This window comes from Oncorhynchus keta, chromosome 7 (assembly GCF_023373465.1).
Source record: "Oncorhynchus keta strain PuntledgeMale-10-30-2019 chromosome 7, Oket_V2, whole genome shotgun sequence".
Taxonomy (NCBI): Eukaryota; Metazoa; Chordata; class Actinopteri; order Salmoniformes; family Salmonidae; genus Oncorhynchus; species Oncorhynchus keta.
In genome coordinates, this window is record NC_068427.1 from 42799609 (window position 1) to 42811931 (window position 12323).

Consider the following 12323-nt stretch of genomic DNA (forward strand, 5'->3'; position numbering starts at 1 on the left):
TCTGTGTCAAGTCAGACTAAATTCACTCTAATTTTACATGTGTACTACGTGTCTGTTCTCCTGAATAACTCTTTATTTTCCCTTTGTGTTTTTCTGTGTTTCTAGGGAAGGGGACCATAGTAACACTGTAGTAACACCTCCTCTCCCCTGTCTCCTGTGTCTCCGCAGGAAAGCGACCACACCAGTGCACGATCTGTAAGAAGGCCTTCAAACATAAGCACCACCTCATCGAGCACTCTCGCCTGCACTCTGGAGAAAAGCCATACCAATGTGACAAGTGTGGCAAGCGCTTCTCTCACTCAGGCTCCTACTCCCAGCACATGAACCACCGCTACTCCTACTGCAAGAGGGAGGCCGAAGAGAGGGAGGCAGCTGAGAGGGAGGCGGAGGAGAGGGAAGCCTGGGACAAGGGCCAGGGCCCCATGGAGCCCACAGAGCTACTGATGAGGAGGGCCTACCTACAGGGTCTGGGGCCGTTGGGCTACTCAGACCCCGAGGACCAGCTGGAGGACGGGGGCGACACCATCCTGAGGGATGGCACGGAAGGAGGAATGAGGGGAGGACGAGGACAGAGGGAAGTGGACGAGACGTATGAGGAGGTGACAGACAGACGAGAGGCGGGAAGTTTCATGGAAGGAGAGGACGAGGGTGATGGAAGGATGGACACAGCGAGGGATGACGAGGGGAAAGGTGCAACGCATTCGATGGATGACAGTTCAACAGAAGGGAAAAGAGACACCAAGTCAGACCATTAGGAAGCAGATTAAATCAATTCTGCAGTCAGTCCCCAAAAAATATTGCAGAAAATATTTGTCGTGATGGTTTGTTTCATTTCCTTTTCCCATTCTTCCAGCAAACATGAAACTTGCTTTGTTTTCAGAAGGGCACTGCAGTGGCTAAGTCAAGCAACTTGTAGCTTCTCAGAAGCTCATAATGATGGACTCATGGAATGTTGTGACTGACTGCCAACATCAGAGTTGAGATGACAAGCTGGGTGGGATTATTTAAGAATCAACATTATGATGTAAGAATGATTATGATTATAATAAACAAATTAAATGAAGCTGTCTTTAATGTACAGTGTTAAATAAGGCCTAAAAGCTGTGTGGTGCTATAATGTTGTTAACCTTTGTGTTTTATTGTGTTCATACCCCAAACCAGGAAATTGCACTCTGCCCCTTTAATCACTACAAAAAAACAATAAAAACTATTTAAAAACCCCTATGTATATTTATACCGTGCTTGAAGACTTGGTAACAGTCCGTCAGTGTTGTACTTTGTCTACTACTTACTGTGATGTCCTTGGTTCTACCCTCCCTTTTGCTCGGCAAACTAACCACACCATTTTATGTCTTTATGTGAAGGAAACTTTAAACCTGTGTGATTTTGTCTTAAAATGGACTGGATTGAAATGACAGAATGAAATAGAGAATTGTGAAATATGAAGGGCTCCATATGACAGACAAGAGACTTAGTATGTTTTATTTTCTCAAGAGAAAGCCTTATATGCAAACCTTTTCACCTGTGCGTTTCTGCAAGTGCCATCCCTGTACAGTGTAAAAATCAGAGTTTACTTGTATTATCTTTGCTCTGGCTTCAGTATTAAATCAATATTTCACCTAGTTTTTCAAAGTACCTATGTCAGTATTAGCATCGATAGAGACAGCAGTTCGTTAGTTTACATGTTTGTGCAATTTTATGTATTTTTCATTACCTTTTTTCAGCATTACTTTTGTTTTTGTAGATTTTTTTTCCCAAGCATAAATTACATTTCAATCAAATTTTAAGATTGCCATTTTATTTATGTGACTCATTTTATATTTCCTAATTGTATTTATTTCATACTGTAGTGTACAGTATTATAGTTCCTCAACAAATATATTTTAGTAAAGGATTCTGCCATTGACTATTGGAGAAAATCATCAATAGAGAGCACTCTATGGTATTTGGAAAAACAGTCATTGTTAAAATTGTCAAATTTGTTCTTATCATTTTATTTCCTTTAAACTACTGGAAATTCGAAATTTGGGGAACTTTTGATACAATATTGTGAAAACACTGTATTTTTTGACAATAAAAAATCCACTTTAGTCATCCAGGTAAAGAGATTAAGATAGAGGGGGTGTTGATGGAAAATTCCTAAAATGTCTTAAGTAGGCTATTATTGAATTTTTTATTTCTCTTGGAAATGACCTCGAATAAATGTAGCCAAAATAAATTTGAATAAAGCTGTGTTATTCTTCTTGTACTTGAATGACTTATATTTATTATCAATTTAACAGTGATCATTTATACTTGCAAGCATTTAGGAGTAGGCCTGTAGCAGTCTCATCTCTATAGAATGTGTATTAGGTAAACTCAGCGATATGACGTAGATGCAGAACAGCATACTGGGTTTTTTTCCACTACAACTTAGAACGTTGAAGTGCAAGGCTCAACTTCTCCCCTGTTTTAGTGCCCTGGCTACCATGCGGTACACAGCGTGAAGCGAATCCTTGCACAGATGCTGTGTGTGACTGTGTTGCATCATGCTCATCTCAATATATTGCTACCAGTATTACTACTATTGGCAGTCCTCAATCCATGTTCATAGGTTGAAGTGAAAAGTTATCCATTGCGACACATACAGTAAGCTTATATCTCATACGTGGCCTCACGTGGATCTTAGAAACCACACATAATACATACTAGCTGTTTTACATTGGATGCCAAGACGCAGTTGATCTTTCAGAATAGCCTATTTCTCCATAGGGAAACGTTTACCACGAGTAAGGCAATAATGCCTCTCAGGTTTGAGGATGGATTAACCTACTGTTTGTTTTCCAATGTCCAAACTAGAAAGCACATACAAGGGATGTGAAAATGTCACAGTTCAGTGTTTGGACTGGAGACTTTCTAACGGAGCATGTCACAGAAGGAATGTGAAAATGTCACAGAAGGGATGTGAAAATGTCACAGTTCAGTGTTTGGACTGGAGACTTTCTAACGGAGCATGTCACAGAAGGAATGTGAAAATGTCACAGAAGGGATGTGAAAATGTCACAGTTCAGTGTTTGGACTGGAGACTTTCTAACGGAGCATGTCACAGAAGGGATGTGAAAATGTCACAGAAGGGATGTGAAAATGTCACAGTTCAGTGTTTGGACTGGAGACTTTCTAACGGAGCATGTCACAGAAGGAATGTGAAAATGTCACAGTTCAGTGTTTGGACTGGAGACTTTCTAACGGAGCATGTCACAGAAGGGATGTGAAAATGTCACAGAAGGGATGTGAAAATGTCACAGTTCAGTGTTTGGACTGGAAACTTTCTAACGGAGCATGTCACAGAAGGGATGTGAAAATGTCACAGTTCAGTGTTTGGACTAGAGACTTTCTAACGGAGCATGTCACAGAAGGGATGTGAAAATGTCACAGAAGGGATGTGAAAATGTCACAGAAGGAAGCGTTTGTGTGTTGTGTTTTTGTTTCGCTTTACAATTGAATAATAATATAATTTGAACATACCAATATAATGGTACGTTCAATAAACATTTAAAAGGGAAACATTTTCAAAAGTACTATAGACATTTCTAACTGTCCATGACAAGCTTCTAGTCAGGGATAGTTACAATTTAATACAAAGTAATTAGCACAGACTTTTACTTTACTATAAAATGAGAAAGAATAATCTAACATCTCTCTCAACTGTCAGTTATTGCTGCCTTTACACTTGTGTGATTAGTTCTGCTGAATTATGACCTTCTGATGTGGATTCTACTTCATGTGAAGATTTCTTAGAGGCTGTGTGAGAGACTTTTTAAATTACTTTCGCCTCTTTGAAGTTTAAAAAGACTAGGCTTGAGCTCAAATTACCACAGCAGCAGACAACCAAACTGCCCATGAACTGTTTACACAGGATCTCAGAAGAATTACATTATCCATGACCTTACTAATTTAACTAACATAATGAAATGCAAATAAAATCCCCCCCACACACACACCAAGATAAAGTCTATTTTAGGATCTTGCAGATGTTGGGTAAAATATTGTACATATCGTCACTGAGTCCACTAAAACATGGAAGATCAGTTGTTGGCAGAGAATATGTTCACAAGTAGCCTAGAAAAATCATCCCTTGACAGTATCGTCAAAATAGTGAGCGAAAAAACTCTCTCTCTCTCAAGCCAGTGAAGACCTAAACAACGAACAGCGTGAGGGGCGTTCCTAAAACTACACCATCACGCACGGACGGAACGAGTGCGTCATTTTTTCTACCAATAATATTCAGGAACAGGGTGAGTTTTAGACAGAAACGAACACTGGCATGTTGTTTCAAACACTTTCTATAAAGCGACGCTTTATTTCTACATTCATTTGTCTCACTGAATAGAAAAACAATTGTCAATTTGCATAGGTAGACTGTACATTTTTTCAATGACAAATATGGTTACGAATGGAAATGTGTCTCTGGCAAAGGATACGTTGTGTACAATCTAGCTCTGGTCCAGGGCATTACTGCGCCTTGTAAACTGAGCATTCTGGATCGGGCCAAAATACGAAATCCATGTGTATTGACTGAATTCAATGTAGGCTACAAAGTAAAAAGGAAAGATGTTGCTCGAGTGTTGAATAACTGCTATCTGTAGGCTATGTGCCAGCTGCTATTTAAAAAAAATATGACTTATTTTGAGGGCATTTTGTTTACTGCCTTTTTGTTTTGTGTCCTACAGCATTGAACACATGCGCCTGAATCGGTTAGTCTAGCAGTTACCTAAAGTATTTTAACTTCGTATTATATTTCCTGAGCCTTGCCAACATGTCATGCGAAATCTAAATGGGCCACTCTGTCACAAACCAGCCCATCATTTCAGATAAATCTAGGTCCGATGGTATGGCAAAGAGACGGGATGGGATTTGTATAAAATTGAAGCTCACTTATTTATTTTTTTACACAAATTAAAAACAGTTAAAATCGAAATTTGGAGAAAGGTAAAAACAAGCAACAGTGACTCCAGCCATGATCACCTTGTTGCTGTAGTTTCATTCACGTCAGACAATATGGGATTTAAAGGGACAATCTACCCCAGAGGTAAAAGTCTTCATTTTTTATTTAACCTTTATTTATGACTAATATCTCCCTCATGAACTTTAAGCACCAGCTGTCAGAGCAGCTCATAGATCACTGCACCTGTACATAGCCCATCTGTAAATAGCCCATCCAACTACCTCATCCCCATACTGTTCTTTTTGTTGTTGTTGCTCCTTTGCAACAACCATTATATCAAAGTAAATTAGTCATGAGATGATATGGTATGTGATCCTTCTACTACAACTCAGGAAACCATGCCGTTTATTTGGCTACAGATGAAATAACTTATGATGAACTTCACAGGTTGATGAAAGTACACAGTGATCTTGATGCTCCTTTACAGTAAATATCGAGGGGCTGATTCTGGTGACATGATGATCGATACTTGACTGCCGTTTGACTAATATAAATATTCTCGCTCTTATCCATAATAATCTCATCATGTAGACTAGCTTACCCGCTCTGTATCTGTGAGCTGTTGGCTAGAGCGCAAATGCCAAGACCAGAGTAGGCACATTTGGTATTTAACCCAACAGTTTTTGTGACAATCTAGAGTAGAGTTAAAAATGTGATGGATGTACGTTGAACTTTACATTTGAATCTCTACATAAAAACTTAAGCAAAAAAAGTACATTTTTTTAGTGCACTGTCATCACGCACTGATTTTGTATCTGCAACGAGTTTGTTTGGTGGGAAAATGCACATCTTTTTTTTAATGCTGATTTTGAAAATTTGTCATCAATCTAAACTGTACTAAATTCTTCAACTCAGTTTCTCCCTTTAAGTACCATCTTGCAATGCTCAGTGGCTGCGTTTCAAACTCATAAACGACACCCTCGTCCACTTACCCTCGGCCTTATGCCCTTGGGGGAATCCCCGCGGGCATATTTGTCCAAGTGATTAGCAAGGGAAGTGTGCAACATAAGGCCCTCAGCCCTCGTATTTAATGGAGTTTGCAAGTGTACAATTATGTTCACTTCGGGGCCTGAAACGCCCCATAATTCAATTTGAGATGATTGTACATTCCTAACCCTAAGAAAAGTCAGCCAAAACTTAAAACCTCAACGTCAATATGGAGTTAACATACAAGTGTAAGTAAAAACAAATGTAAATATGTTGGATGTTGTCCTACTAATGCACAAACACATCTTGTAAAAAGTAAATATGTTTTTGTTGGGTTAGCCTTTGGATATTGTAGAAATAAAACATTTTCCTTCTTCAGAAGTTCCAGCTTGGCAGGCTGACGTTAGTTAGCTCATTCATTTGCTAGCTATTATACTTATAGTAATAATTATATGGTTAATATAAGTAGACATGCAATGATAGAGCATATAAAACACAATCGTTGCAGGACGAACGAGTGATGAATTTCAGAGAAAAAATGTAATGAATTAAAATGAATTCCTTCCTCACTTCCTGCCTTGCAAGTGTAAACTCGTCAGATGATACGTCATCAGAAGTGTCCACTTATTTTGAGGGCTGAGGGTAGAGGGTGTGTCTGTTAAGTGTTTGGAATGCAGCCAATGTCTGTGGGAAAGTGCCATTGTTGCCACAGCAATGTACTCTGCACTCGCTTTGGGCAGAGGCGGACTGCAAGTTGAACTCCTGAGATGGACTCTTAAATTGATAGTACAGTTTGTTAGGCAATTTTCTTTTTCTTTCCAGCTAGCTAGCTACTGACTTTGGTATTATTGTTTGGATTTACATTTGCTAGCTAGCTAGCTAGTCAGCCAGCCCAGAGAGAGACCATTGCATCGTGGGTTTTGTAGTCGACTTGAGCTGCAACAGATTTCCACAATGATTTGACGTTGCTACATTACCAACCTTGTTATGAGGACAAATTGAAACATTTGTTCAACAGAAATATAGTTTTCACATATTAGTGTTATTTAACATAATCATAGGAATTTGTGGTTTGGGATGGATTTTCCCTTTAACATTCTAAAAACACATGTCATACTGTTCACTAGTTCAGCATCAGGATTAAAAAACTTGTTTAGCTCCATGACAAGTCAAACAGCAGTTACCTAGCCAAACAGCAGTTAGCTAGCCAAACAGCAGTTACCTAGCCAAACAACAGTTTCCTAGCCAAACAGCAGTTTCCTAGCCAAACAGCAGTTTCCTAGCCAAACAGCAGTTACCTAGCCAAACAGCAGTTACCTAGTCAAATAGCAGTTACCTAGTCAAACAGCAGTTACCTAGCCAAACAGCAGTTACCTAGTGAACCAGCAGTCACCTAGTCAAACAGCAGTTACCTAGTCAAACAGCAGTTACCTAGTGAACCAGCAGTTACCTAGTCAAACAGCAGTTACCTAGTGAAACAGCAGTTACCTAGCCAAACAGCAGTTACCTAGCCAAACAGCAGTTACCTAGCCAAACAGCAGTTACCTAGTCAAACAGCAGTTACCTAGTGTCCCAGGTGTCCTCATGGTCCTCAAGCCAGCCATACAGACACTCTTCTGCCATCCCGCTCCCAGGTGTCCTCATGGTCCTCAAGCCAGCCATACAGACACTCTTCTGCCATCTCGCTCCCAGGTGTCCTCATGGTCCTCAAGCCAGCCATACAGACACTCTTCTGCCATACCGCTCCCAGGTGTCCTCATGGTCCTCAAGCCAGCCATACAGACACTCTTCTGCCATACCGCTCCCAGGTGTCCTCATGGTCCTCAAGCCAGCCATACAGACACTCTTCTGCCATCCCGCTCCCAGGTGTCCTCATGGTCCTCAAGCCAGCCATACAGACACTCTTCTGCCATACCGCTCCCAGGTGTCCTCATGGTCCTCAAGCCAGCCATACAGACACTCTTCTGCCATACCGCTCCCAGGTGTCCTCATGGTCCTCAAGCCAGCCATACAGACACTCTTCTGCCATCCCGCTCCCAGGTGTCCTCATGGTCCTCAAGCCAGCCATACAGACACTCTTCTGCCATACCGCTCCCAGGTGTCCTCATGGTCCTCAAGCCAGCCATACAGACACTCTTCTGCCATCCCGCTCCCAGGTGTCCTCATGGTCCTCAAGCCAGCCATACAGACACTCTTCTGCCATACCGCTCCCAGGTGTCCTCATGGTCCTCAAGCCAGCCATACAGACACTCTTCTGCCATACCGCTCCCAGGTGTCCTCATGGTCCTCAAGCCAGCCATACAGACACTCTTCTGCCATCCCGCTCCCAGGTGTCCTCATGGTCCTCAAGCCAGCCATACAGACACTCTTCTGCCATCCCGCTCCCAGGTGTCCTCATGGTCCTCAAGCCAGCCATACAGACACTCTTCTGCCATCTCGCTCCCAGGTGTCCTCATGGTCCTCAAGTCAGCCCTCTAATACCGCTAAACTGCATTTTCCTTTTAATTGGGATTGGAATGACTTTAGTAGCCTATTTTAAGTGGTTGTTGAGCTTGGGTATGGTGACTGGTCACAATGTATGACATTTTTCTGCCAACATCTGATAAGCCAACTCATACTAAATAGTACCAAGTATGTCAACTCCATGATGATTTAATCCACGGAGTTGAGCGTAGACTACAGATTTTGAAATAAACATCTGACTAATTAGTCACTATGCAGTCGATAATATATATATTTTTTTACATTTTAAACCCTTTCTTTGTTTGATGAAATCCATACTTTTTAATAAAAAAATCAAATGAAACCATCGACTGCTCCCTTGTTGAGATTCAATTGGCACATGCACATTTGCGCTGAGTTGCCATTTTAGATCAACAGCAATGAGGAAGCAGTCAGTAGTTGTATTTGATTTATGATTTATTAAAAAGGATGGAATTCAAAAAACAAGATAGGCACTCAACAACAGAGGACAGACATAAGTACACGGTAAGGATAAAAACACACTAGTCTGCGCTCAACTCCGTGGATGAAATCATCGTGGACTTGAGGTACTTTGTAAACTTCGGAGCAGAGTAAAGTGTCGTCGTTTATGACAGTTCACTTACTGTGTTAATCAACAAATGACATTGTTCTTACTGCAGTAGACCTAGCTCATAAGTGAAACTTTCACCAGTGATGTGGTTTTTAAATGACTAAGGCTCTCTAGGCCTACTTCAAAGGGATGCTCTACATTTACAAGGCCACCCAAAGTCCTGAGAATTGCTTACACACAATGTAAAAGCCTTTTTTTAGTCAGTGGAATGCCTGAAAGTGTGATAAGTCAGCTGCATGACAAATCATATTCTGACCGATACAGTATGATTTTAATAGCAGAGTAAATCATTTTATATTCAATCACTTTTTGACAACCCCTTTTGATTTGAACAGAACCTTCCATATGTATTTGCCCATTGTAGAAGTGCTCAGAAAGTAACTTTTTGGACCTGAACGCCAAATCATTTGAGATAAAGGTGTTTTTTGCATAACCCACCATACCATGAGGCATACAGTACCAGTCAAAATTTTGGAAACACCTACTCATTCAAGGATTTTATTTTTTTATTTTTTACTATTTTCTACATTGTAGAATAATAATGAAGACATCAAAACTATGAAATAACACATCGAATCATGTTGTAACCAAAAGTGTTAAAAAAATCAAAATGACAGCTTTGCAAACTCTTGGCTTTCTCTCAACCAGCTCATGAGGTAGTCACCTGGAATGCTTTTCCAACAGTCTTGAAGTTCCCACAAATGCTAAGCACTTGTTGGCTGACTTTCCTTATTTACAATGACGGCCTACCATGGCCAAACCCGAATGACGCTGGGCCAATTGTGCGCCGCCATATGAGACTCCCAATCACGGCAGGATGTGATACAGCCTGGATTCGAATCAGGGACTGTAGTAACTCCTCTTGCACTGAGATGCAGTGCCTTAGACCACTGCGCCTCTTGGGAGCCCATTTCAATGAGCATTTAACAACAGAGTTTTAAACTGCCCTACCGACACTAGGAAATCCAGGTGTTATTAGTTTTGCAAGGTATTCTATAATTATGGTGCATTAAAACTATAGGCAGATTTACCAAACTTTGTGGAGACAAGCGGAACCTCCAGAGTTAACCAACACTGCGAGCTGGACACGAGGAAGGGAGTAATGAAGTGATCTAAAGGGAGTATACTGTCAATCCTACGTAGGAAACTTATTGAAATCATAAAAATATATAATAGAATACACATAACCATTTAAGTTGACAATCGACGGTGGGTGGGCCGAGCGGCCATCTTTATGGTAGTAATTCAAATGTAGCAGCTAAATTCCAGTGGTCTGAAGAGATAGGTCCATTCTATGAATTATAGTATTGAAATGACACTCACTCTGTATTCAGAAACATGTTGTGTCTCAACTGATGGCGGGCACTACACCACCTCAGATGATGTAACGTAGGGTCTAAGCTACATCATATGTGAATATGTGAAATTAAAGAAAATTGTAGTTTACACATTTTTAAATAATTGATTGACATTAAAGGTTCAAAACATTTCAGTTTGACAACCTTGTTTGTAAGCTTTTAAATGATATCAAACCCAAACGTTTATGTTTTCGAGTGACATGGTGTCTCATGAATTGGTGGGGTAGGCAAAATGTTTAAACTGAGCACCTTTATCTCCTGAATGTTCTGGCATTCAGGTCCAAAATGTAACTTTCTGAGCACTTCTTGCATGATCAAACATGTATGTAAAGTTTTGTTTAAATCAAAAGGGATGCTGTCAAAAAGTGATTGAATTCAAAGGGATTTACCCAGCAGTATAGAGGCAAGAGTACAGTTATAAAAGCAAATGAATGGCTCACCTCTCACATGTAGGGTCATTTCCAAAAGGAGGACTGATATTCTTGAGTGGGGCACTCTAGTTTGTCATATATAGTCTGTGAAGTTCTACAGTGTAAAACACATGAAGGACACTTGATCTTTCCATGTCATAGACTGACCAGGTGAAAGCTATAATCCCTTATTGATGTCACTTGTTAAATCCACTACAATCCGTGTAGCTGAAGTGGAGGAGACAGGTTCAAGAAGGATTTTTAAGCCTTGAGCCAATTGAGACATGGATTGTGTATGTGTTCCATTTGCCTTTGAACGGGGTATGGTAGTAGGTGCCAGACACACCGGTTTGTGTAAAAAACTGCAATGCTGCTGGGTTTTTCATGCTCAACGTGTGTATCAAGAATGGCCAACCAGCCAAAGGACATCCAGCCAACTTGACACAACTGTGGGAAGTTTTGGAGTGGGCCAGGATCCCTGTGGAATGCGTTCGACACATTGTCGAGTCCATGCCCCGACCAATTAAAAGCTGTTCTGAAGGCAAAATGAGGGGGTGCAACTCAATATTAGGAAGGTGACCTAAATGTTTTGCACACTCAGTGCATATTGGACTGCCTTTCCATTTTCCTGGCTATTGTTCATATCACTGTGCCTTCTCCTTCTACCCATTCAAAGCAGCACAGAGAGATTAACACATGTCCATGTGCCTATAATTACAGCTGTAGTTCCTTTCAGTGGATCCTTAAATGATTCGCTCTTACATAAAGCCTGCGCTTGTGAAGTACAAGGGCACGACTCCCTCAATTAAAAGAAGGAAAAGTCACTGCTCACTCATTTCACCGCTTTGAAACCTTAATCTGCGGAAAATGGGAGCTGCCTCCCCTTTTCTAATATGAGATCAAAGGAGTTCTGAATAGCATTACACGTTCCTTGCTCGATGTGGGAAGCCGCTTAAATTTGCATTGTCAACCTGAAAAGCCTGCCATGAGAAGACTGAATGAAAGGTTTTTAGGACACAATATTACCCTCTGTTTTGCTGGTTGAGCACTGATCCTAATGGAATCATGGTTAGTCTCATGACTGCAGTACCCACTTTTGAACGATATCTGTGAATATTATTGCCCTATGACCTATAACTTCATTATAAATCAGGATGGAACATCCAAATGTAGTCTATTTCAAGTATGTCATCTAACTAAACCTTTCAATCAAAAATAAGACAATGCTCTTATACCTTGATATATACCATGATATCTATTCAGGTTAAAGGAAGAGAAAATGACAGAAGCTAACCTATTTTCTCAAATATTTTCCCACATGTCAAACTGCAGTTTATTTGACTGTCTAGTGTATGCATTTCTATATTTAGATGTGTAGTAGGTGTGTTATGTTACATATGTATTTACGACACTTGTCAAGTGAGACCTCATCCCTAACTACCTTCCGGACGGTGCACAACACGGACTCAGTCAGCCACGTTCTCAGCATCTACAGTATCTGAGGCGATATCTCATGTTTATCTTATGTTTAGGATAAATAAACCCTCACA

The 12323-nt window shown here is 40.6% G+C and overlaps 2 protein-coding genes across 6 annotated transcripts in view; both read left to right on the top strand.

The window, feature by feature from the left end:
- LOC118382210 (zinc finger E-box-binding homeobox 2-like) overlaps window positions 1–2248 on the top strand; it is an 80732-nt gene extending 78484 nt beyond the window's left edge. For 3 of the 4 annotated variants that reach the window (XM_052522937.1, XM_052522938.1, XM_052522939.1), the window contains one exon: window positions 169–2248. In XM_052522937.1, coding sequence (XP_052378897.1) covers window positions 169–755 — 587 coding nt within the window. In that variant the 3' untranslated portion in view covers window positions 756–2248. Of the gene's footprint in view, window positions 1–105 lie in introns of all 4 variants that reach the window. The other variant, XM_052522940.1, reaches the window with a different exon arrangement.
- Window positions 2249–4337: 2089 nt separating this feature from the next.
- LOC127931163 (uncharacterized) lies at window positions 4338–8400 on the top strand. 2 transcript variants are annotated; one of them, XM_052522941.1, is made up of 4 exons: window positions 4338–5068; window positions 7546–7719; window positions 7778–7893; window positions 7952–8400. In XM_052522941.1, exons 1-4 carry the CDS (start codon window positions 5038–5040, stop codon window positions 8387–8389), a joined length of 759 nt encoding a protein of 252 aa, XP_052378901.1. In that variant the 5' UTR covers window positions 4338–5037; the 3' UTR covers window positions 8390–8400. The 2 variants fall into 2 exon arrangements, with proteins under 2 accessions (XP_052378901.1, XP_052378902.1); XM_052522942.1 differs by having other exon boundaries at window positions 7546–8067; window positions 8184–8400.
- Window positions 8401–12323: the final 3923 nt, after the last annotated feature.

Bases quoted from the DNA above. Each gene is read 5' to 3' on its own strand.
- LOC127931163 (XM_052522942.1), top strand. From the start codon at position 5,038: ATGGGATTTAAAGGGACAATCTACCCCAGAG. The intron at 5,069-7,545 runs GTAAAAGTCTTC...TCCCGCTCCCAG, and splicing joins AGGGACAATCTACCCCAGAG to GTGTCCTCATGGTCCTCAAG. The intron at 8,068-8,183 runs GTGTCCTCATGG...TACCGCTCCCAG, and splicing joins TTCTGCCATCCCGCTCCCAG to GTGTCCTCATGGTCCTCAAG.